Source organism: Pantherophis guttatus, chromosome 5, assembly GCF_059756535.1.
Source record: "Pantherophis guttatus breed Tessera chromosome 5, ASM5975653v1, whole genome shotgun sequence".
Lineage (NCBI taxonomy): Eukaryota > Metazoa > Chordata > Lepidosauria > Squamata > Colubridae > Pantherophis > Pantherophis guttatus.
Window position 1 is genome coordinate 80,799,508 of NC_142067.1, and position 26,651 is coordinate 80,826,158.

Here is a 26,651-nt window from a genome sequence, read left to right on the forward strand (position 1 = left end):
AAAAAAAAAAAATCCAGAAATTATGATGTACTATATTAGAGGTGGGAAACTATGGCTCCTTTATGACTTGTGGACTTCCACAAGTCCACAAGTCATAAAGGGGCCATAGTTCCCCACTCCTGTACTAGAGCCTTCTTTGATTTGACCTTATCTAGATGTATTTCTTCAAAGACTATCATAAGGATACCTCATTTTCTCATTTTGTTATTATCATGATAAATTGTAAAATGAATGGTTAAATTACAGGTAGTCCACGACTTAACAACAGTTCATTTAGTGACCATTCAAAGTTACACTGAAAAAGGTTACTTATGACAGTTTTTCACAGTTATGATCTTTGCAGCATCCCCATGATCATGTGATCAAAATTTGGACGTTTGGCAACTGCTTCATATTTACAACTGCTGCTGTGTCCCAGAGTCAAGTGATCCCCTTTGGCAACCTTCGGCCAAGCAAAGTCAATGGGGAAGACAGATTCACTTAACAACCGGGTGATTAACTTAACAACTGCAGGGATTCACTTAACAATTGAGGCGAGAAAGGTCATAAAATGGGGCAAAACTCATTTAACAAATGTCTCACAACAACAGAAATCTTGGGCTCCATTGTGGTTGTAAATTGAGGACTACCTGTATTAAACCATTGGTCTTAACTTGCCTGTTGATCTTTGAAAGCCTGAAGAAGTACTTCGGTATCAGCGACAGTGAGAGGAAAACAAAGATGAGGCCCATGATAAGAGGTTGGTACTTCTATTATTCTTTCATACTCTATCATGGCATGATCTGAGTTTGATATGGCATAATCACTACTAGTAGAGAAAAAGTGGGAACTGATTTCTATAAAGGAAGCAGAAAATGCAGCTAATAAATATCTGGTTAATAATCATGTCCACAGATAATGGCTTGCATGTAGCATTTACTCCTACTCTGAGCAGACTCTAGGCTAAGACAGACAATGGGAGTGGGAGGAAAAGGGGTGCCATCTTAACTAAGAACTTATGCAGTGTAGTACCGTACGGGTTTGCATGTTGGACTAAACTGAATTTAAAAGTGGAACTGCAAAGTTCTCTTTTTCAGACTTTTAAAAGTTTGTTTTTTTGCAAGAGCAGTTGCTAGATGTAATTAATGCTGCTTTCAATAAACTATGCTTGTTGCTTTTAACCACTTCATCGTGTCTGACTCTTGATGACTTTATAGGCAAGTGCTCTCCATGCTAGCCTGTCAAACACAACATTTTTCAATTGTAATATGATAACATAAATTCAATAAACTGTAAACTATGTATATTTTTTTCATGGATAGAATTACAAAAAAATATTTGTTTATAGCATGTTCAGAGCTATATATCAATGTTTCTCAACCTTGGCAACTTTAAGATATATGGGTTTCAACTCTAAGCATGAATGGCTTGGAATTCTGATTGTTGAAGTCCACCTATACACTACAGTTTCCAAGGTTGAGAAACCTTGCAAAGACTCACAATTGTGCAGCCAGATTTTTCTTTGTTCCCCCTCCATTTTTTTCCTGGGAGCCCTCAATTGTAGAAACTGCAAAAAGGGGTATCCCCATGATCAGTATTTTTTCTTCTACCAGAGAACATCTATTTTCACTACAATGCACAAATCTCACAAACTAAACTTCCTAAAACTATAAATATTAGTGAGCCACAATTTCTAGCATCCCTCTATTAGTCTTGTTAGCTGTGACTAGTGGGAGTTGCAGTTCAAATTTTGGTGAGCCTCTTCTCTTCTGCATGAAAAAATAATAACATAGAAATATAGAAAAATAATTACATAGAAAAATTCATTAATAATTAAAGAGAAAAAAAATTAAAACCAGAGTTACAAACATTGCCAAATATAACTTTTCACAGGAACATTTTCTTAGGAACACACTTTGGCATATTCAAAATTAGGTAATCATGAAAATATTTTAGCATGAATCTGAAAATAAAATATTTGTTATTTTCTATTTGCTATTGATTCTAAGATTAATGAAGCCTTTTATAAGAGCTAGATTCTTGATATCAATATTAAAAATAAATTGAGCAGGAAAGCAAAGTTCTTCTCCTATACCACTGTGGTTATGAACAATCAATTCCTACTTTAATTGACCATTTAATTGGAAAAGCACACGTGCTTATCCAATTCTTAGATTTTTACTCTTCGAACACATAAAAAATTTTTCATTTGCATGTGTGGATCCTGAAGATAGTGGCTCTGAAGATAGTCACAAAAATAGTACTGATACCTATAGATTTGTCAATGGTTGACTTGTCATTTTTCTTAGAAAAATATGCCAGTGCAATTTATTAAAAACAATTTATTTTTCTAAAATCCTCACCTGGGTCTGTCTTATTGGTCTGAGTAAAATGGTCCAGCATAAACGTGAAGAATTTGGAGAGCTGAGTAAGAGAACATCTGTTAGTTATTAATCAAAATCACTGATTTATTGCACATTTACCGGGGATCCACCTACTAAAACTCCCAGAATTCCTGACCCAGCCGTGCTTATGGTCAGTTGAAGTCCACAAGTTATAAAAGGGACATAGTTCCCCACCCCTGTATTAGAACACTTGACAACATCCCAAGCCTCATACTTAGTTTTAATGCTATCCCTTGCATGCATGAAACCTTTTCCAGCTCAAAAGACATAAATATAAACAACTCCTACTCTGTGCATAAAAACTACTCTACTTCTCTATCACTCCCCCCACACACCCCGTTCCTGATTCATGCACACAGCAGATGTTAGATCGGGAAGAAGCAACTCTTGGTCCTTGTACTACACACACACACCACCTAATTTCCTGTAGCCCTTGGCCCCATTACCAAAGCTTCCCCTGCAGTCATCTCAGATGTATGGCAAGAATACACTGTACAGGAAGTCCTAGACTTATGACCACAACAGAGCCCAAAATTTCTGTTGCTAAATGGGATAGTTGTTAAGTGAATTTTATCCCATTTTTCAACCTTTCCTGCCACAGTTATTAAGTGAATAACTGCAGTTGTTAAGTGTTGTGGCCTGCTGGTGGCCAGAGTCAGACAGTGAGGAGGTTGGGGAGGAACATGGGCCAGTCCTGGGGGCTGGGGAAAGCTTGGACAAGGACTCTGTGTCAGAGGCACAGAGGGAGATAGCAGCGAGGCAGAGGAACAGCTGGAGCCTGTTCCCAGTGTGCGCATGCGCAGAGATGCCAGAAGACAAGAACAACTCAGAAAGCAGGGTTGACTTGGGAGTAAAGCCACACCTTGGAGATGATTGGCCCCTCCCACAGGAAACAAAAGAGGAATGAACGGGGAGGGGGCTTTTGCAGGAAACAATTCGTTCATTCGGTAGTTGCAAGAGTGGAAAGTTCTGTTCGTGACTCTAAGAGACTCTGTGCCAACTTTTGCATTACTTTGTGTTTGGAAACAAGTTACACAGCAACTTGCCAAACAAGATAAGGTGTGTGATAAATATTCCTTTGAAAAACTGGACAAACCTTGCTGACTGTGAATGAAAGTAATTCACAGTCCTGTAAATAAAAGAGGTTTTGCCGGGACCAATTCCTGCTTCCTGCTTGTTAAGGGAGCCTAGGTCAGAACATTAAATTAATCTGGCTTCCCCATTAACTTTGTTTGTCAGAAGGTTGCAAAAGGTGATCACATGATGCCGGGACACTGCAACTGTCATAAATATAAGTCAGTTCCCAAGTGCCTAAATCTTGATCATGTGACCATGGGGATGCTGTAACAGTATTAACTATGAAAAATGGTCATAAGTCACTTTTTTAAATGTGTTGCAACTTCAGTGACTAAATAGTACTTAGCAATAGCACTTAGACTTATATATTGCTTCACAGTGCTTTTACAGCCCTCTCTAAGCGATTTACAGAGTCAGCATATTGTCCCCAACAATTTGGTCCTCATTTTATTCACTTCGGAAGGATGGAAGGCTGAGTCAACCTGAGTCAAATGAACTGTTGTAAGTCGAGGGCTATCTGTATTGGCTTGCTTGTTACAAGAAAGGTCAATAGTGTCAGGAAGAGAAAAGGATAAAAGCAAAGTTCAAGAGATGTGTTTTTTTTCCTCTGGCCTTTCTCTCTCTTACTCCTGTGTCCCAAAGAAAACTCATATTGCTGCCAGAGTGTAGAATGAGCAACAATGTAGTGTAGTGGTCAGGGGCGATATTCACTTACCTTCTCTACCAGTTCGCAAATGTGAGTGCGCGCACAGGGCCTTCCGCGCATGCGCAGAGTATTAAAAATGGGATGTGATGACATCTGGGTAGGTGGGCGGAGCCTCCTGCAGCCACCACTACCGATTTGCCTGAACTGGATAGAACCGGCTGAATACCACCACTGGTAGTGGTTAAAGAGCAAGATTAGGACTAGAGAGATCTAAATACAAGTCTTCACAATAGTCCAGTCACAACACCTAAGTTGTATTTGTAAAGAAAAAAAATTGGTGGCGGGAGAAGAGCTACGTACAGTACATGTATACCAAAAGATAAGTGAGCAAATCCAAAGACAGTGTGTGTCTTGTCCAGGACGTTCAACAATATTTTTTGTTCATATTTTAAACAGTCTAGCAACTCTAAGCACATTGCAGATACAATTTAACATTCTGCATTAACATGGCAGAATCTAAAAGTGCTCGAAAATGTTCCATTATTTAAATACTGTAACATATAATATATGAGAACAAACGTTTGCACTAAATCTTTACAATACTGATAGAGCTGCACATGCAGAACATCCCAAGTCCATATCGTCAGCATTATCCATTAGAACTGGAAAAAGTCCTTCCTGCAAACCATCCACAATATTATGCTATATTCGCCAATGTCATAACTTGATTTAAGGCCAGCTCCAAGGCCCTTAACATTTGCATTCCAGACTTGATTAAATACCAGAAGAATCTGAGTCCAGTGTGCATTTTAATAAAGTTAGCTTTTAGGAAAGGGTAGATGTTTCCAAATATATGAAAAGTAGCATTGTTTAAAATCCACTTGCAAAAAGGATGTCATATAATAATACAGTAGAAAGTTTATAAACTTTATAAGCTTTCTACTATATTATTATTGTCCTGAGATACCAGTTCACAAAGCCAACAATATGGCATTATTTTGCAAGCCTTAAACAATATAAAAATATTTAGGCAAAGTTTGTCCTCTGAGCTTGCTGCTTGGCTCCTGGAGGTTTCATTACCAAACTAATAACATCTGCCTAAATCTACAACCCGAGCTAAGAATATTCTCTACAATTTCTAATGTGTAAATACAGGTAATCCTCAAGTTACAAATGTAATGGAGCTTGCCAATTATATACATAACTCGAGGATTCATAAGAGTGAATCATCATATTCTAGGGATTGACATTGTGGTGGGAACAGCTGGAAAATAGCAAAGCTCTGCCGGGCCCCATGAAATGCAGCCGGCAACTGCTTGCTGGGAGACCCTAGTGGGTCAAGCTGTGCTGGAGGGGTGGTGGAGAAAGGAGAGGTGCTTTGTTGAGCACAAGGAAACAGCAATTTCTTTGTTGATCCGAAGAAAGCGCTCCCAAACAGCAGCAGGGATGATGGCCATCTTGGTCTGTCACAAGCTGAGACAACTGGGACACTAAGATCTTGTGCTGGAGCGGTGCGTGGACAGAGCAGTGAAACTGGGTGAGATAACTTCCAACTTTAACCCAAATATTTAACCCAAGTTAAAAATTTAAAAAACAATCTCCAAATAGTATGAAAGTGGCAATTGGATTTATGGAGAAGGATTAAAGACTAAAAATTAAAGAGAAAGACTAAAGATTAAAGACTCAGAAACAAAAGAAATACTTAAAAGATGTTTTAAAACACAGAAAGCCTGGAAAAAGTCAAACAACATTGTGAAAAGTGATTTTTGGGAGAAATTGCTTTTCTAAACTCTATCTTCAACCCCCCTAAATGGTTGACAGTCAGCTGTTTTGACTTTTACACTCTGTTGAATGCTGGAATTGGGAGCAGGGGAGCTATCTACTGGAGGAAGAAGATTACTGCAACATGGGAAATTTGACTGAACGTGATGAAAGAGAAAGCAAACAACACCTGAAAGACTACTTGACCTTGATGTTATCTTAGTAGGCAATTTGGAGGCTTGGAAATATCTACTGAGCTATTTGAAGATTTTTAAAGCAACTGAACTATAAATACCATAACTTTATTGAACCGTTCACTGAAAGGTGGATTTGAAAGATTGGAGGAAACCTGGTAGGCCAAGCTGGATTTGATTCACTAATATCATTTGATAGATCATCCTATGAGGCAAAAGAAGAAAAGTGATAGAAAGGAAGGAAAAAAAGGGGGGAAGAGATAAAAAGAAGAAAAGACAAATAAGACTCTAAAATTTGGATCATTGGGAAGATGTAAGTTGGAAACTATAAAGACTGTAAAGTATATATTTATAGCTTTTAAGGACTGGAAAGCTAGGGGATTTGGAGGAATAATTCTGGGATTGATAAATTTTATTAATAATTGACTTTTTTGAGTTTTTTTAGATATTGGGACACTGGAATATTAGAGATATATTGAATAATTTTAATATATTAATTTGGTACAAAATGACTGAGCAGGAAACAATAAAGTTCTATGAAGAAATGTTAATTATGGCTAAAAGTTTTTATGAAAATGTGACAAAGGATCATAAGGAGATGATGGGATTGTCCAAAGATAAAGAATTGCGTGTAGAAGATCCACAACAAATGGTGAGAAAAGATGAACAAAATATTCAGAAGATAGATGAGAAATCAGAAGGAGTGGTGGTGGAGACAAATCAAAATAAGCTACAAGAAAACAAAAACAATGAAAAGACAATAATGATAAATGCTAAGAATCAAATAAATAATTCCTTAAGAGCTTACAATAGCACAGAGAAAAAAAAGATTTCCTCAAAATAATGAAAGGGTTATGGATGGGCATCCAAATGATGCAGCAGAAGGAGATAAGGGGTAAGGCAGAGGGAACATTCAGTCTATGTAAAAATATTAGAAAGAAATATAGGATCACAAGAGAGAAATATAAAAGTATATAAGTCAATAAATGATGAAATTCTAAAAAGGCTGAGAGATGACGGAATAGAGACATGATATCTTGTAATACTGTAATTGTATTAAAAAATAATAGAAACAAATAGAAAGTATAAATTGGGAAAATAGTAACATATATAGATATATAATAGAATTTATTATAACCATAAATATACTAAAGTTAGGAAGATTGTGATTAGGCATATTTAAATGTATTATTATGATTAACAGTGTGCAATAAATATATTGGAATTTATAACTTTTAAAGACTACAAATTCATGGGACCCGGAGATATAATCCTGGGACTGATTAATTTTTATTAATAAATGGGTTTTTTTGGGTTTATAGAAAACTGAGATATTGGAAATATGGTGGAATTTGAGTAATACTTAAAATATTAAAATATTGGTGACTTAACAGGGGTCAACAAACATATTGTTTGAAGAAATGTAATGGATGTTGAAATATATTTTTGGAGAAAGGATAAGGAATTATAAAGAAAGAATAGTACTGTTTAAAGATAAAGAAATGGGACTCCGTTTCGTTTGCCCAATTTTTCACGTTTGGAGTCCTGTAGAGGCGAAGTTGGATCCTGGAGGGACCAGTGATTCAGAGGGGAAGCTCCAGGGGTAACAGGGAGAAGCGCGATCTCCCATTACAGTAAGAGGAACCCCTTGAATTTGGCGTGAAAGAGATCAGCCATTATGGCAGATCCAGAGGCGTGACAGCCTGATTGAATGGAATAGGAAGAGAAGAGAGGAAGCAGCGAGAAGTATTGGCGGAGACTGAAGAAATTCAGTTGGATATTAGATGGATTCTTTGTGATTTTGAGACCTATGATCTCCATTTGCTGACAAGTGAATCTCCAAGGCGGGAAAAGTGGTGACTTATGGTGGGAGCAGAGGCCTGGGAAGACTGATATCGTTACTGACAGATCAAGAGGAAGGAGTGACTGAAGGTTCGAGTGCTTTCTGAAAATCTTAAAGATAGACTAAGTATTTGGAGTTGGATTGGGATTGCGACGAAGCTTTGCAGTTTGGAAAGAGAAACTCTAAAAGAAGCCTGCTTTGTTAATGACTGCGAGGTGGTGAAGAGACGCTGACTGTGCTAAATAGGAAGAAGGTGACATCTTAGAAATAAAGGGACGAAGAGCAGCTGATGCAATAATAATACCAATAGACAAAGGGCCTGTTAACTATTTTCAATATCGGTGGACTCTATTGACTATAAATAGCGATCCTAAAGGGGGCTACTCCACAACAGCTGGACAACACTCTACTTATTAACAGTAAAAATATAAATCAGATACAATCTTATACCTTTCTTTTATATATGCTATTTATGCCCATATTTATATATGTATAAATGTCTGTATAGAAGCTAGGTTTAGAATATATATGTATGTGTGTATATTCTATATATATATGTATGTGTGTATATTCTATATATACATATACATACAGTAGTGCATGAATTTATAAAAGATTAACAATCTATACTTAACTTGATAATTTTATACATATTTAAAATACTACTTATATAAACTTTATAATATTTATAACTTTATATTTGTAAATTGTAATTAGATTTAGATTGCTATTTATATTAACACGAAAAATCTTTAGATTATATTATTAACTCTAGATTATAATATATTATAGACCTTGTTATATCTTTGATACTGTGGTCATTGTTGTGGATATAACAATATATGATACTATATATTATTCAAATTTCAAATAACAGGTATAGGACGAGTATCTAGGCTAGGTAAATTACCCATAAGAAAATGGGAAATCTGTTAGGCAAATAGTAGTCGATTTATGGTATTGTGGAAGAACTTCTTTAGGATTCTGAAAATGACAAGCACGACGACGACTATGAAAACCAGGAAAAAAATAATACCAATGATAGCTTCCCTGTTGGGACAATGCTCAATAGAAAATATGTTGGGCAGTGAGAAATGAACTAGCTAGAAATGAACAGAAAATAAAGACAGTGGAAGCCAGAACAGAACAAACAGAAACTGCCAAGAGAAGTCCACGTGAGGTTTGCAAGGTAAACAGCTAGAGATGAAGTTTATAGGAGTACAAGAGATGAGCCAAGAGACGAATTCTGGGAGTTGAAGTCCATAAGTCTTAAAGTTGCCAAGGTTGAAGATTCCTGATCTATGCTGCAATTTTGCCACAGTTACATGGATACACCAAATGGGTATGATCCAAAAGCCATCATGGTGTGTGTGTGTGTGTGTGTGTGTGTATGTTTTCTGAGGTTTTCGCGGGTGTTTGTATGTAGGTCTTTGGTTATTCGGGTTTTCTCCCACGTAAAATTGGAAGTGTCTTGGCAACGTTTCAACGAAGTCTCATTCATCATCTTCAGGCTGGTGTTTTTGGCTTCATGCTTCTAGGAGCAATGTGTGATCGCAGCTGTTTCTTCCTTTTAACTGCTAGTGGGGGTGTGAACTGATTGGGTGGGAGCTTGGCTGTGTTCTGATTGGGTGGAGGTGTGTTCTGATTGGTTCGGGGCTTGGCTGTGCTCTGATTGGCTGGGGGTGTGTTCTGTTTGGGTGGGGGCTTGGTTGTGCTCGGGTTAGTCTGAGTTGCAGGGGGATTTGAGCTGCTGAGCTGCATTGCTGTTGTTTGGCTTCGTGTTCGTGGTCGTGCCACATCTTCATGGTGGGTGTCAGTCTACTTCATGTATGGATTGGAGAGGTTTAAAGTGGCTAATAATGCAGCTGCAGTCTGGCTTCTGGTCCGTGGTCGTGCCTTATCATTGGTGTGGGTTTGAGTCTGCTTTCTGTGTGGATGTGTGGATATATATATATTTCATTTCTTTCAAAGGGAAAGAAATCCTAACTCTGAAACAAGTCCCAAGAAGGGTTAGAGAACAAAGAAGAAACTACCATTTCTTATCCTCACAACTGGTTAAATATAAGATAATGTTCAGATGGCTCATTCCTGAAGGTATGCTGATCTCATGGCAAGAAGAGAAATTTAGAATAGATACGTTGGATAAGGAGCAAGAATTTTATGAACACTACTTAGTGGTAGAGGAAGAACAAGATAGTAGAGAAGATATAGAAAGCAAAAGCCAAGAAGAACAGCAATCAAAAGAAAAAGAATCAGATGAAGATGTAAGAGAACAGATGGAAATGGAATGCCAGGAAAGAGAAGGTGCAAGGACAAGAGCACAAAGAGAGACAAGAGCAAAGAGAGGAGCAAGACTTACATATAAATAATAACATGGAAGAAGAAATTAAGATGTTATCAATCAACATCATCAGAATGAACTCTCCGACTAAAAGAAAACAAACCCTGACAAAACTTAAAAAACAGAACATGGACATTAACTGCCTACAAGAGGTCCACATCAAGAAACAACATGGTAGTCTTCTAGAATTTCCTAAAATAGGGAAACTCTACCTGGCCCTGGCATAGAAAAAGAAGAGGGGTATAGCAGTATATATAAAAGAATGGCTGAAATCAAAACAGATCTGTTGATGAAGAAGGAAGAATCCTATTGATAGAAATAAGTCAAAAACAAATGTTGCTTGCAGTAATTTACGCACCAAATACTAATCAGAAAGAATTTTACCATAAAGTATATAGGAAAATAATAGAGTCAGAACAGGAAAATATTTGCCTAATAGGAGACTTCAATGCATGGTAGACCCTATGAAAGATTATACAAGCAATAAAAAAATCAAGAAGAAGAAAAGAACGTTTCCAAACACATTATTTGAAATGGTACAAGAGTTAAATTTACAAAACATATGGAGAGACTTAAATCTGAAGAAGAGTCAATATACCTTTTTCTTGAATCTCCATAATTCCTGGTCAAGAATTGATATGGTCTGGATGAATTCGGAACTGAGAAGAGATATAGAAGAAATAGAGATAATGACAAATATTTGGGCAACCATAACCCCTTAAAAGTGAAATGGAAGGGACAAAAAAAGAGAAGAAGGTGGACATTAAATCAGAGGATCCTGAAAGAAAAAATATATGTACAAATGATGGAAAAAGAACTCAAATTATTCTTTAAAGAAAATGTGAAAGAACAAACAATGACACAAAACCTATGGGATACAACTAAAGCTTACTGTATATTCGGAGTTTAACAATAGCTTACATGGCGTGAAGAAATAAGGAAAAGAAGAAACAACAAATCGTATTGCAGGAAAAACTTAAAGAACTGGAATTGATATTGATATTGCAAAAAGAACCCCAAAATGACAAAATCAAAGGAGAAAGGGATTTAGTAAAACACAAAATAAATTTAATGATACAAGAAGAAATGGCACAAAACCTTACAACGGCGAAACAAAACTTTTTTGAACATGTAAATAAACCGGGGAGATGGTTGGCGTACAAACTGAAGAAAGAGAAGGAGAAAAAACTAATACAACAACTGTAAGGTGAAAATGGGAACCTTGATTACCAGATAGAGGGGAAAAAACATCATCCAAAAATTCTTCAAAACCCTCTATAGCCAAGAGGAGGTACTGGAAGAAAATATTAAGCAATACTTAAAGGAGAGAGGTCTGCCCACAATACCGGATACAACAAGGGAAATGCTAAACAATAAAATTACTATGATGGAGATGGAGGCAATTAAAAAACAAAAAAATAATAAAACACTGGGACCGATGGAATCCCTGCAGAACTTACAAAAAAATCCAGGAGCCACTTGAGATACCAATGCTGGACCTATATAATGAAATGCTAGAACAAGGCAGATTGCCAAAATCATGGATAGAGGCACACATCACACTAATATTAAAAGAGGATACAGATAATCAGCAGATCAAAAACTATTTAGGCCAATTTCGCTACTAAATGCCGATTATAAAATATTTGTTACAATAATTGCGGGAAGGGTTAAAAAAATACTAAATGAAATTATCCACCCCGATCAAAATGGCTTTTTACCAAACAGGCAATTGAGAAACAATACAAGAATGATAATGAATATGTTGGAATACTATGAAGCACATCCTGAGAAGCAAGTAGCACTGATATTTGTGGATGCGCAAAAAGTGTTTGATAACTTAAACTGGCAGTTCCTCATTAATCAATTAAACCATGAAATTTGGAGACAAATTTATAGGGATGATCAAGGCGATATACTCCACCCAAACAGCAAAAATAATAGTAAACGAGAAAACAACAGACACATTCAATATAGCCAAAGGGGTAAGACAGGGATGCCCGCTATCTCCTTTCCTATTTATCTTGTCATTAGAAGTATTATTGACACATATTAGGCAAAAACAAGAAATAAAAGGATTAAGAATAAAAAAGGAAGAGTATAAAACCCAAGCCTTTGCAGACGATTTGGTCTTTATTATAGAAGACCCATTAGAGACAGGAACTACATTAATCCAATAAATAGAAGAATTTGGCAAAGTAGCAGGGTTTAAAATAAATAAAGATAAAACAAAGATCATAACTAAGAATCTTACTCATAGCCAGAAAGAGGAATTGGAAGAGAAATTGGGAATTCAGATAGCTAAGAAAGTGAAATATCTCAGAATTTGGCTAACGGCTAAATGCTCATCTATAAAAGAGGACAACTATAATAAATTATTACTACAAATAAAAAAGATTTGGATAATTGGGCGAAATTACAACTATCACTAATTGGAAGAATTGCCACAATTAAAATGAACATATTACCTAAAATTTTATTCCTCTTCCAAACAATACCGATCAAACTAGGAAGGAAATTCTTTGAAGAATTAAATAAAGTAACATTAAAATGTATTTGGTTAGGGAAGAAGTCCTGAATAAAATTAAATCTCCTACAGGATAGTAGAAACAAGGGAGGCTTTGGACTCCTGGATTGGGAACTCTACTACCATGCAGCAGCCGTGACATGGCTAAAAGATTGGATTAATCTAAAAAACAAAAGGATATTGACAATAGAGGGCTATGACTTGCAACTCGGCTGGCATGTATTCCTTTGGGAAGGGAAAAATAAATCACACTCCTACTTCCAGAGACATCAAGTAAGGAATGCCATGCTATGCGTTTGGGAGAAAAACCATTATATTAAAATTCTAATCTGATTATCAACTATTGAGGCAATGATTTATCCCAATGTACTAGATCTAAATAACATAGTAAGATACAAAGAAATATTGGATGAGCAAGGGGAACTAAAGTCTAACCAAGAGCTAAAATCTCAAGGAATAGAGATAGATTGGTGGCCATATCTCCAGATGCGGACAAGATATAAAAAAGACCTAGAACAATTTGGCTTCTACAAAGAACAGCAAGAATTAGATAAAATATTACAGGGGATAGAGGAGAAAATGAAAACCAAAGCTTATAATTATTTTCTAAGATATAAAATAGAAGAAGAAACTATTTAAGGAAACCATGATAATCTGGGCTAAAAATTTTGGTTATAGCATTGAATTAGAACACTGGGAAAAATTATGGGAGATGAATTATAAATTAATAATGGCAGTGGCCTACAAAGAAAACTTGTACAAAATGTTCTATTGTTGGCATTTACCCACAATTAAGCGCTCCATAGCATAGGACCCGGGTACCTCCGAGACCGTCTTCTGCCACCAATAGCCTCCCACCGACCAGTTCGTTCCCACAGAGAGGGTCTCCTCAGGGTGCCATCAGCCAAGTTATGTCGGCTGGCGACGCCCAGGGGCAGGGCCTTCTCTGTGGGAGCCCCAGCCCTGTGGAATGAACTGCCCCCGGAAATTCGTAAGATCTCCGACCTCCGGGTGTTTCGCTGCGCATTGAAGACCCTGTTGTTCCGCCAGGCCAGACTATCAACACAATAGTTTTAAATTGGGGTATTTAAATTTATTGGGGTTTTAAATTTGAGCCACTTATTTAATTATTTTAAATTTTATATCATTGTTTTGTCTGTGTTTTTAAATAGGCTGTACACCGCCCTGAGTCCTTCGGGAGAAGGGCGGTATAGAAATAAAATTATTATTATTATTATTATTATTATTATTATTATTATTATTATTATTATTATTATTATTATTATTATTATTATTATTATTATTATTATTATTATTATTACAGCAAGATTGGCCCAAATGTTTCCTCATAGATTGGCGGAATGTTGGAGATGTAATTATAAACAAGGAACCTTCTTCCATATGTGGTGGACTTGCCCTAGAGCTAGGAAATATTGGGTCAAAATAAAGGAATGGTTAGAAGAAATCACAAAACAAAAAATTGAGTTGAAACCGGAAATATTTTTATTAGGCATAAGAGAAAACCTATGTTAAAAAATCCAATATATTATATTCCATATAATAACCGCAGCCAGAATTACTTTTGCTCAAAATTGGAAACTAGATAACACTCCTTCTGATATAAACATAATAAAAAAGGTGCTTGATTGTGCAGAGATGGATAGGTTAACTATGGAACTAAAAGATAGAGAAGAAGCAGAATACTACAAGATTTGGAATTTATGGTACAATTGGCTAGAAAATAGAGGTAAAAACCATGCATAAAGACCACTTAAGAGTCATATTAAACTGGGAAATATTATATATATCTGTAAATATCGCACAATTAAAAAAAAATATTATCCATTTTTCCAATTTACAAAACAATAAGCATTTTTTAACAGTACTGTGTCATGTGTCTCTTACAGTTATCTACATTTATTTCTATACATTTTTGTTTCTCTGTTCTAACCACTTATATCACTTATCCCAAACCTCATAAAATTCTGTTTCTTCCTTGCCTTTTATTTCTAACGTGAGTTTATACATCTCGGCACATTCTAATATCTTATGTATAATTCTCTCATTTGCTGGAATATTTTCAAGTTTCCAATATTGGGCATAAACAATTTGGGCTGCTGTTACTATATGTAAAATGATATGTTGGAGTTACTTCTTTATCCTTTGATTAATTATTCCTAGTAAAAATAATTCAGGTTTAAATTCAATTTGTTCTCCTGTTATCTCCTGCAACCATCTCCTTATCTCTTCCCAATATTTCTTTGCTTTGGGGCATTGCCACCACATGTGATAAAATGTTCTATCCTTATATTTACACTTCCAGCAGTCCAGTTTCATATTTGCATACATTTTAGCCAATCTCGCCAGTGTTAAATGCCACCTATAAAATATTTTGTACTGATTTTCTTTATATGCAGTCAACAATGTTAATTTACAATTTTTGTTCCATAATTTTTCCCATTCCTCTAAATTTATATTACAGCCTACGTTTTGTGCCCATGCTATCATTGGACCTTTCACTATTTCTTCTATATGCTTTTGTTATAAATTTTTCTTCCTTGCCTGTCAATATTCTATCCAATTGTTGTGGTACACCTTTAATTCCATATTCTTCCATATCTTTTCTATATCTCGACTGTGTCTGTAGATACGGCCACCAGTCTATAATTACACCCTGTTCTTTTAATTCGTCATTTGATTTAAGCTTCCCCTGGCTATCTAATAGTTCTTTATAGCTTATCTTTTTTTTTAATCTAATGTGTTCGGATAAATCGTTGCCTCCACTGGTGAAACCCAGTTTGGTAATTTCATATAATGTTTCCTTTTAACCTTTCCCCCTGTCCATATCAATGCTTCTCTTATCGGTACAATTTAAAGGCTTTATGTATGTACATAGATAAATAATCATAGTATAATTAAATTCTTAAATAATTGTATAATATATAGGATGGTAATCTATAAAATTTGAAACTATGTATATATGAATGATACCAATACTGAATGCTGTAAAGAGTGGAAATGTGGTGTAAACGTTGAAATATGTTTAATAAAAATTATTTACAATATATAGATATAGATATAGATATAGATATAGATATAGATATAGATATAGATATAGATATAGATATAGATATAGATATAGATAAAGAAGTGACTGTGGGGCTTCCGGTTCCGGTTGCTGTCGTCGCCAGACGGTCTTTTATGACCGCCAGCCCTGCCGCCCGTAAAGAGCCGCCTCCACAGCTGAGAGGCAGCTCGAAAAAACTCCGCTTCTTTGAAGAAGCGTGAGGAGAGCCGGCGAGAGCAGGTAGAGCCCCTGCGAAGTCCCCAGAGTGTCATTTTTGCCTCTGGGGAGGAAGCAGGATGAGGCTCCCTATCCAGCTCGCCGAGGCTCTGGACGATGGGGGAACTCTGCTTACTGCAAAGCCAGATGGCGCGACCAACGTAATTAGTGAAAGTTAAAGGATTAAAATAAACAGAGTGAAATCCGGATTTGGAATCTAAAACTGCAAGTATATATATTACCCCTGTGATTGGATTTAAGATTGAAGAAAGAATGAAGGTTTAAAATGGTGCCCGGCTTTAGCTGCTTGAAAGGAAAAAAAAAAAAAGCTGAAAGCAAAAGTGGACTTGCCTGATTGTTTCAGTATGCTATAAAGTATCTAAAATAACAGCGCTGGTTAGAAGAGAAGGAAAAAGTTTTTTTTTTCCAAACTGTCTTTATGTTCTATCTCCCTTAGAAACTTGATTAATTCTGAGAGGATTTTGTGCTGGTGAGAAGGGAGAGAAGATTTCCTTCTTAAAAAAGAGTCTGTCTGCGTGGGAGAATGGCTTTAAAGCAGATAACAAAGCTGTTTGGGGGGGGTCCCCTACTCATAAGTTACAAGAGCAGTTTTTAAGCACTGATTTTAAAGACTTGAAGGAATTTATTATTGTGCTTATGGACCAGAAGTTTGAGAAATTTCAACAGGAAACTAAGAAACTGGTGCAAGAAGGCATGATAAGATGAAGCGAGATTTTTTGACAGTTCTGACTGGCTTCTCAGAAATAATTCTTCAGATTGATAAAAAAATCGAAGAAACCAACTTAGAAGTAGAGTCTAAAATGAAGGAAGCTGATTATAAGATCTATAATGTGGATAATAAAATGCAAAGGATTGAAAATGAAGTTACAATGATGCAATTTAAATTTATGGAATTTGCTGTAAGACTGAGGGGGATAAAGGAAAATAACAGAGATTTGAGAAGGATCTGTGCTGATGCCTTGGCTGTGATGTTAAAGGTTAGCCCTGAAGAGGTTCTGTCCAAAATTGATAAGATTTACAGAGTGAATTCTTGGGTAGCAAGACAAAGGCAATTGCCCAGAGATGTAGTGATATATTTTACAGATAAAAGAATAAGAAATGACATCTTGCAAAAGTCTTTTGTTTCTACCCTACAAGTGGATGGAAGGCAGATTGGGATTTACAAAGAGTTGCCGCCTAAGATGTTAAAAGACAGAAAAGATTTTGGATTTTTGGTGATTGAACTAAAGAAACAACAGATTCCATACAGATGGGATGTCCCAGTTGGCATAAGATTGATGTATCAAGGAGAAAGATATCGATTAAATACTGTTGAAAAAGCGGAAGAATTTTATTGCAATGTTTTTAAAATTGGCCCAACATCTCCACGTATATTGTCAGCGTCAGGAATACAGGAGGGAGATAAAGAAAAGCAAATTGAACAAAAGACTAAAGTCCAGTGGAAGCAGATGGAGGTGGAGCCAATGGAAATGCAAACTACAGGGGGCTCTTTGGATGACTCGCGTTTGGATTATCCTTTAAAGGTTTTAGCTGGACCACTTAAAAACACAAGAGAAGCGGCTGTGGATCTTGATCTAATGTCCTGCACAGTTAAAGATCAGCATACAACTCAAACAGCATCTAAACAAAATTTTTTTTTTTTAATTTGATTTATATGCCGCCCTTCTCCGGAGACTCAGGGCGGCTTACAGTGCGTTAAGCAATAGCCTTCATACTTTTGTATATTTATACAAAGTCAGCTTATTGCCCCCACAAACTGGGTCCTCATTTAACCTACCTTAGAAAGGATGGAAGGCTGAGTCAACCTTGAGCCTTGGAGAGATTCGAACCAGCAGTAAATTGCAGGCAGCTGTGTTAATAACAGGGTGCTTTAAACCACTGTAGTACCAAGGCTCTTCCAGAATTGCCTCAGAAAAGCAACAACAGCAGAGCTTCAAGCCACCACAAGGCAAGAAAAAAAGCAGGTTCCACAAAACTAGAAAGTTTTAGACCAATACTTCTTTTGAATATGGATTATAAAATTTTTGTAAAACTATTATCCAACATATCAATGCCACTTATCTAAGAACCGATTTATGTTTATGTAGGACTTATAGAAGGCAGATATATGAAAGATAATGTGAGGCAAATTATAGGCTTATTGGACTATCTTGAGAAGAATAAACAGATCCCTGCAGTGCTGGTGTTTAAGCATGTGGAAAAGGCCTGTAATTGAGTGAATTGGAACTTTCTATTATAGATTTTAAGAAAGATGGATTATGTGTACGTTGAAGGGAATAATTATGAGGCAAGAGGACTACGGAACAAGGATATTTGCAGTTGATCTGGTTGTTACCCTAACACGATTGATGGAATTAATAATCTAGATGGAAGATTTTGCAGAAGATATTATATGGAATATAAATATAAAGTCACTCGGGGGTTTTTTATACATAAAAGTATTTCTTAACGATGTGGGCAGATGGCAACTAAAGACACTAAATACTCTGTTGGAAGAAGGATCTGATGTGATTGTTTAGATTTTATAAATAATTATATATGGCAGACCTGCGGGAAAGTGGGTGAAACAAAACTGATAGGGTATATGGTGATAGATTAGGTTATACTGGAAAAGGGATGTTATTGAAGAATGGACTCTGAAGCTGGCTAGTCTTGTAGAAATGGTGACGTTATCAGCATATATAAAAGACCGGACACAAGAGATTTATGTAAGGGAGTGGAGGATAGGGATAGATTATGTGTAGAATAAATATTAAACTAAGAAGTATTAGATAATTTTTAGATGAATGTTGTCTAGAAATGTATAGTTTACAGGGGATAGTATACTAGAATGTCAGGAAGAAATGTATAATTAGATTTCATTCTGGGGAAGCCATGGGGGGAGGGGAGGGTAAGGGAGGGTAAGGGAGGGAAAGGGGGGGGAAGGGGGAAAATTTGTATTTGTAAAACTTTTTCAATAAAAGAAGAAAGTTGTCAGGCTAAAAAAAAAAAAAAATGACTGTGGAACAACCCCAAGTGGGAAAAAATAAGTACAAATTGGGAAAAAAAGTATTATACATATTGATACATAAAAGAATATATTATCATTATAATGAGCATATTAAAGTTAGAAATTGGAAGATAAAAACTATGTATATCAGAGTTGGTATTCAGCCAGTTCACACCGGTTCACACGAACCATTGGCGGAAATTTGGCCAAGGTCGTCAAACTGGTAGTGATGGCTGGCTGGCCATGCCCCCGAACTGGTCCCCTGGTCACCACTCGCTCACCCTGCCCGCCATGTTCGTTACTGCCATGTTCTTTGCGCACATGCATCCGATTGCCTTGCAAGTCCAATGGGATGCGCATGCGCAAAGAACATGGCGGTGATGGCAGCAGCTTTTTCCGTGACTTCCGGTACTTTTCAGTGGCCTGCAGCCAGCCACCACCACAGTTCTCAAAGGGCTGGGGTCTGCCGAAAACTCTGGTCAGCTTGCCTTCCGGACTTTGGACCAACCACCGCAGAAGGTAAACAGCCCGAACAAAGATGCGGTGGTGGGGGAGGAAGGGAGGCTAGGGCTGGAGCAACTAAAGGAGGGTAAACGGGGGTGACTGGTGAAAGGAGGGTGGGGATAGATAGTGTCAAGTTCCTAACAGAAGAAAAAGAAAGACACAAACCTGGTCTGTTGCTACCTTCTTTATTTACTTCCTGGCATGTACTGACAATCAATGAAGAACTTCTTGTTAGGGCTACTGCCCATGCTCCCTGCCACCTTTTCTATCTTACACACCACCCACCCATTTGTGCTCAGCCACCCAATCACGTTCGCAGCTCCACCATGTGACCTGGAAATACAGACATATCACTTTAAACAGCATCTGCCACACCTTCTCCCCTGATCTACCCATCCTCCTGCCAGGCAATGTCATACCAGGAGGGCTCGATCCCCCCTCCATCGTTCCTAGGGAGTAGAGGAGCCAAGGAGGGGTTAGAGGGGCCAGGGAGAGCAGCGCCTGCCTCCCCTGCATTTCTGCCACTTCAGTCGGTGATGTCATCATCATGCGGCTGCCTCTCAGCCACATGGCTCCCCAGGAGAATGGCCGCACTCTCCAGGCTGTCTGGAGTGATCCTGGCATTGGAGCAGGTGAGGGGTGACTTGGGAAGGCAGCTGGAGTCTCCTGGCATCTTGGTGAGTCCTGCAGGGCGGTGGCTGTGCAGGCAAATGTCCGGTGCATCCTCCCTCCCGAATGGCAGCTCTGGGCCAGCTGGCATGCTGGAGCTGACAGATAGATGGAAATTCCAAAAATTTTCCTACCTTTTCCTGTGGACGTTGCTGGGTGGGGGGGTGTCATGTGACTGAGTGGGTGTGGGCATGAGTGACATCAAGTTGGCCACTCCTACTCAGTCACATGCCCCTCCACCTAGCCATGCCCACCGAACTAGTAGCAAAATAATTTTAAACCCACCACTGATGTATATTAGCATTGTTTAAAAATGTATTCACCCAGTCATTACACTGTCCACAAAATAACCCTAACCCTAACCAAAAAGAGTGAATCATGTAATTTGAATGCAACCACTCCCTGTTTTCACCCACGCATTCACTAATTGAATGCGGGATCATTAAGTGCATGAGTTATCTCAGTGTGGGGAAGGCCACGGGGGGGCCTAGTGATGGAACAAGCTCTCCAGGGCCTCCCCGACCTACTGAGATAACTCATGCTTCCCCCCTCCCATTCTGCCATGCTGGACTCACTTATCTTGCAAAGATCTGTCTCCTCTCAGCTGCGGTTTCTTTGCCTTTGAGGGGAAAGAGAGCAAGACGATTTTCCTTCCAGCATCTGTTCAGCTTGCAAATGTTTTTCACACTGAGAGTGAAAAGTTCTAGGGGCCATGATCTCACTCGACTTCAGGCACCCATCTGCTTTTGCAGAGAATGGGTGCCTGAAGTCGCACGAGATCACGGCCCCCAGAACATTTCACTCCCAGTGTGAAAAGCATTTGCAAGTCGACCAGACTCTAGGAGCAAAATGCATGGCAGGATGGGAAGGGGGAAGCAGTTGTGGGGAGCAGGGAGGAATAGGGTGAATGTTGCAGTGTCTCTGTGGTCATTCATAAGGGCAAATGACTGCTGTGGTGCTGCAACATTTATAATTTCAGGACTTTGTCGTAAACACTTGAGGGGTGTTATCGCGTAACTTCAAATGGTCACTAAATGAACTGTCATAACTTGAGGATTACCTGTACACACAAAACTAAGAGACATAGGAACTAGGGAGAACTTCCTCTGAAAACAAGGTATACTTGATTTAACTGTTTGTGGCAAAGAAATGTTGTAGAATACAAACCTGCATCTGTGCTTGTTCATCTGCATATTCAATTGATTGGAAAATAGTCAGGGAATATCGACGCCTCATTTCTAGCCGGGCCATGTAAGATCGATACCATCTTTGAATAAGGATAGTTGCTTTAATAGCTGTCAAAACAGGATGTGCCCCCAAAATAAGATTAATTGGCTACAACTAATTAATTATGCAGATTTTTGGCTCGAGTTTTAAAATGAATGAAATTCATGGAGCCCTGTATTTCATATTTGTTTCTCTTACATGCTTTCTTGTAAAATACAGAAGGGTAATCATTGAGGTTATAAATATCACTGCCTCTTAAACACAATGGTAATTATGTTTTAATTTGTAGGTAATGTTTGAGATCTGTGACTTTTTGTATCATTGTAAAAAGTAGATACACAGATTGGCAGATAGTACCAGAGGTGGGCTGCTGCCGGTTCGCACCGGTTCGGGCGTACCAGTTGTTAAGATTCTGTGCAGCAAATCCCACCCCACCCCACCCCACTCTATCTCACCTCGCCTGCCTTGGCCAGTGGCTAGAGTCACGCCCATGCCCAACTACTCTCTGGCTCCTTTGCTTGCTCTCCCAGACCATGTGGCCCAGCTGATCTCTGTGCCTTCCCCACTCTGCTCACTGTGGCTGCCCACGAAGGTAAGGCCCTCGAGCCTGTCTGTCGCCATCCTTCTGCCCACATGCCATCTGCTCGCCCTTCGCCTCAGGTCAGGGGATGCACCAGTCCCTGGCTCTAGCCTTCCCCAGGGCCTCCACCCGCATGTCACCCACTTGCCCTTCACCTCGGGTTGCAGGATGCAACAGTTCCTGGCTCAGGCTTCCCCGGTGCCTCTGCCCATATGCCGTCTGCTCACCCTTGGCCTTTGGTTGGGGGATGCGCCAGTCCCTGGCTCTGGCCTTCCCTGGGCCTCTGCCTACATACCACCCACTCGCTCTTCACCTTGGGTCAGGGGACATGCCAGCTGCCAGCCTTTGCTGGTGCAAGAAACCTGCAGCTGCCACCTCTTTACCGGTGTGAGAAGCCTGCAGTCACCGGTCTTTGCTGATGTGAGAAGCCTGCAGCCACTGGTCTTTGCCGGTGCGAAAAGCCTGCAGCCGCCGCTTCTGGCTCAGCTCCGGCCGGCAACGAGGTGGATGCTGCAGGCCCTTTGCACTGGCAAAAAGTGTGGCTGCAGGTTTCTCGCGCTGAAAAAGAGCGATGGCTGTAGGTTTCTCACAGTGAAAAAAATCAGCTACAGGCTTCTTGTGCTGAAAAAGACCAACAGCAGCTGCAGACCAGTGCTCAGGGTGGGGTCGTGTGCCGATCTGCACCAACAAAGGGCGGAAGTAGCCTCCCATCATTTCTTGCTGCAAAAACCTTTTTAAAAATCCTGAATGTCAGGCAGCGAGACCCAGCAAAAGATGAGGTGTCGGAGAATCACCATTGCTGTTGCTGAACAAAGGTAAGTGTAAGTCTCCGGCCACCGCTGCTTCGGCCCGCCTGCACTGCCCCACCTTGTCATGAGTGACATCGAATTGAGCATGCCCATTCAGTCACATGACCCCTTCTTCGGCCAAAAAGGTTGTAGAAAAAAATACTTTTAAAAGCCTCTGACAATCAGGCAACTCAGCTGGGATCGTCAGAGGCTTTTAAAAGCATTTTTTCCTACAATCTTGTTGGCCGAAAAGGTTGCAGAAAAAAATGCTTTTAAAAGGCTCTGACGATCCCAGCTGAGCTGCGCGATCATAAGAGGCTTTTTTTTTTTTTACTTTTAAAAGCATTTTTTTTGGCCAAAGAGATTGTAGAAAAAATGCTTTTAAAAGTAAAAAAACCAGCCTCTGATAATCGCGTGACTCAGCTGGGCATGAGGGGGCGCGCACAGGGAACCACCTGCTGCCATCACTACCAGATTGGGCAATCCAGTCCGAACTGGGAGCATTTCACCCCTGGTTGTAACCTGCCCTATACTATGACAGACTTGGCAGAGGAATGTGTTGCCCTTGGAGCTTTACTCTTATCATTGCTCATAATTTCATTATTCCAATTCTCATTCAAATAGAAATACTGCTTTGTTATTAAGACGATAAATCAAGACTCAAGGGATCTTATCAATGATGCCACCAAAGCACTTTCCAAGAGGAATTGCCCATATTCAGTATGTCTGAAGGAGCAAACTGAAAGATTCAGAATACAGTAGGTACCTAAGGCACTGAAAAACTCTCCAAGAATTCATATAAATATCTGGTCTTGAAGGGAAATATTGTGATCACATATGATATGATAAGAAATATCTATGAGTTAGAGAATGAAATTCTAAACTATTTGAATGTGACTCACAGCTTGCATTCACCTCTTCCAATACTTAATGACTAGTATACCTTCCTCTTTCTAAAATATATTAGTTTCATGATCCTTTTACTTTTCTATCTTTTGATTTTGTTATTTTCTTTGGATAGTAAAGCTTTCCTGTCTTATCTGTGCTCAATTTCATTTCTCAGTTGAGTTGTTACAATCACTTCCCTTCTAATATACTCTACAAGCTCTACTCTACCATATGCAGAAGCCACCTGGGATGAAAACCATTGACAAGTTATCACACAGTCTGTAATTTCATTGGGAGGACTTTTCTGTTTCACGGTTCACCTTGAATTTTTATTTATTTATTTGGAATTTATATTGCCGCCTACTTGCACATGGCAACTCAAGGCGGCTTACTAGAAAAACACAATATAAAAGAAATAAAAATTAAATAATAAGACTTCTTAAATTAAATTAAAACAATATTTCTTCAGAACTATATGGAAGTGCTAAAATTGAAGATATCCAATCAATGAAAGCATTCAAATTAATGTTAGAGTGATAATGGACATAAAGGATATCAAAAAGAAAATTAATCTTCCTCCCTCCCTCCCTTCCTTGTACAACATTTGGTGTCTATCTGAGCAAACATATGTACATACAGTAACTTCCTACAAAATCCTTATGGAGTAGATCTTCATGCATGCTTTTCCTTCATACAGGCAACAGACATCCTTGGAATGGCTACACAAAATCCTCATGTATACTTTTAACATGAGAAGAGATTCCATTGAAGTCTTCTTTGCTTTTTTCCTCTCCCTTTCCAATAGCTTTAGAGTCATCAGTTGTAAATATGGGACCCTTTTTCATTGTACTGGTGAGTATATTTGCAAAACATTTTCTTTTGGAATAGTGAAGCTATATTATTATAATACATTTATTTGTTATGTGAATAAAACAAATGCAATTCCAGTATAAAGTATTACAGAATATGAAACTGAATAAAAATTCCAGCAGGTTACTATTTACAAGCTTGCTCTTCTTTTTCCCTTGTACGTTTCATTTTCTATTTTTATTATACAATTATTTTAAAAGGGTTTTTTTATTCTCATATACTGGTTTTGTAGTGCTTGCTATGTGTTTATTGGAAGATGCAGGATATAAGCATGTTTCAGGAAGTTAATGAATTTTCACTGCTGTTCTTACAGTTACAGTTTTTACAGTTTTGGGGGGTTTTTTGTAACTGCTTCTAACTTTTTTATCTCTACCCCCTTGTTAGATACCTGAACTCTTAGGGGAAACAGCTAAGCTGTTTAAAATTAGTAAGTAATATAAATTACTGAAAAGGCAAATGGAAGAAGATAAGATAAATGAATACGATCCAATTCTACTTGAACCTATTCAAAGGTTTGGCAAAACTTACTCCCAGGTACGAAGGAACCATGATAAGGGAGATTGATATAACATAACAGTAATACCTTTAAACAAATGTCAGGACTTCAAGTAAAAGCTCCTGATTCTTGATCTTAATGTGCCTTCTATGCCAATGATTCTCAACCTTTTATATCTTGCATCTCACCAATTACTTTGTAAAAATGCTGGATCACACTCAAAACAATAAGGTATGAAAACAGAGAGGTGGGTTTACCTAGATAGTTATATATTTACCCACACACATGCACAAACAGCATAAAATAAATGACAAACATATGCAAATCGTACAACCACAAATTTACAGATTAAGAAACAGTACAATAGGATTTCTTGTTGCCATAGAACGATTGCATTGCACAAGTATGTTTTACCTTTTTTTGATTTACTTGTTTGGCTTTTTGTACCAGAAGTTCCACATCCCATGACTCAGTAAAGTAAAGGCTGAATTGCTGGTTTAAATTGTCCTTATTCTGGATGAATTCTTTAGCTGATAGCGATCCAACTGCACCTCTTTATATTAATCACAATATGCTGTAATGAATCAGTTCTTTATTTTCCCTAATAAAATAGAATGCAATGAACATTGATTTTCTATTGTCAGCTGCTAAAACACAATACAACATAATTGCCTGAGTCATCCGTACATCAGTGAAAGTAGGAGGGTTCACTGTTCTGTAGCTATTGTCCTGTCAGCTTAATGCGGATGACTCTCTTTACATCCCAGGATCAGAGTCAGGCAGAGAATCGTCATGTAATTATTGAGGGAAAAAGTCCAATGCAATTATATTGTAGTTCAATACAATTATATACATATGGGCAATGGATTGTTTTCTTAATTATTTTTTTCATCTATCCCCAAAATGAGGCATTTCAGTAGGATTATTAATGAATAAATGTGACCTAGGCACATAAAAGCAGGAATGGTCCCAGAATCATATGGGTCTCTGAGTCCTATTTTTCTGCCCTCAGAGACCTTTGACTATATAACTGCTGGAATTTGATAGCAGTTTCCCACCATTTTGTAATGCAGGCATTTCACAGCTTTTTTAAAAGCTCCAGAAATGTCAGATAGGCCCATACTATTTGCTGATACTATTTGCCATCTGTTTTATAAACCTCATATCCACACACCCACACCCAATATTAAGCTTTTCTCACAGCTGGAAAGAAACCCTTCACCAATATCAGATTTAGGGCTTATAGACATAGCTTGGCTACCAGGGGTGGGTTCTAAATTTTTTTACTACCGGTTCTGTGGGCGTGGCTTATTTTGTGGGTGTGGCTTGATGGTCATGTGACAATTCTTTAGGATTTAGCAGAGGTACTGGTCTACCAGGCTTTTAACTGCTTGCAGGGCTGTACCCGTCTACTCATGTATTTTTGCAGGCACTGATCTACCCATTTATTTTTGCAGGCACTGGTCTATTCATTTGTTTTTGGAGGCACCGGTCTACCACCAAACTGCCTTTTACCACTGATCAGCTGTAGGGTGGCCCTTTGAAGCCCCGCGGCAAGAGTTT

At 38.2% G+C, this 26,651-nt stretch overlaps 1 protein-coding gene across 1 annotated transcript in view; it reads right to left on the reverse strand.

The window, feature by feature from the left end:
* Window positions 1-26,651, reverse strand: part of PPEF1 (protein phosphatase with EF-hand domain 1) — a 133,229-nt gene that overhangs the window by 96,664 nt on the left and 9,914 nt on the right. The window contains exons 2-5 of the mRNA XM_087871395.1: window positions 25,503-25,689; window positions 21,407-21,534; window positions 2,343-2,403; window positions 658-836 (exon numbers count right to left, since the gene is read on the reverse strand). Coding sequence (XP_087727521.1) covers window positions 658-836; window positions 2,343-2,403; window positions 21,407-21,534; window positions 25,503-25,554 — 420 coding nt within the window. The 5' untranslated portion in view covers window positions 25,555-25,689. The remainder of the gene's footprint in view (window positions 1-657; window positions 837-2,342; window positions 2,404-21,406; window positions 21,535-25,502; window positions 25,690-26,651) is intronic.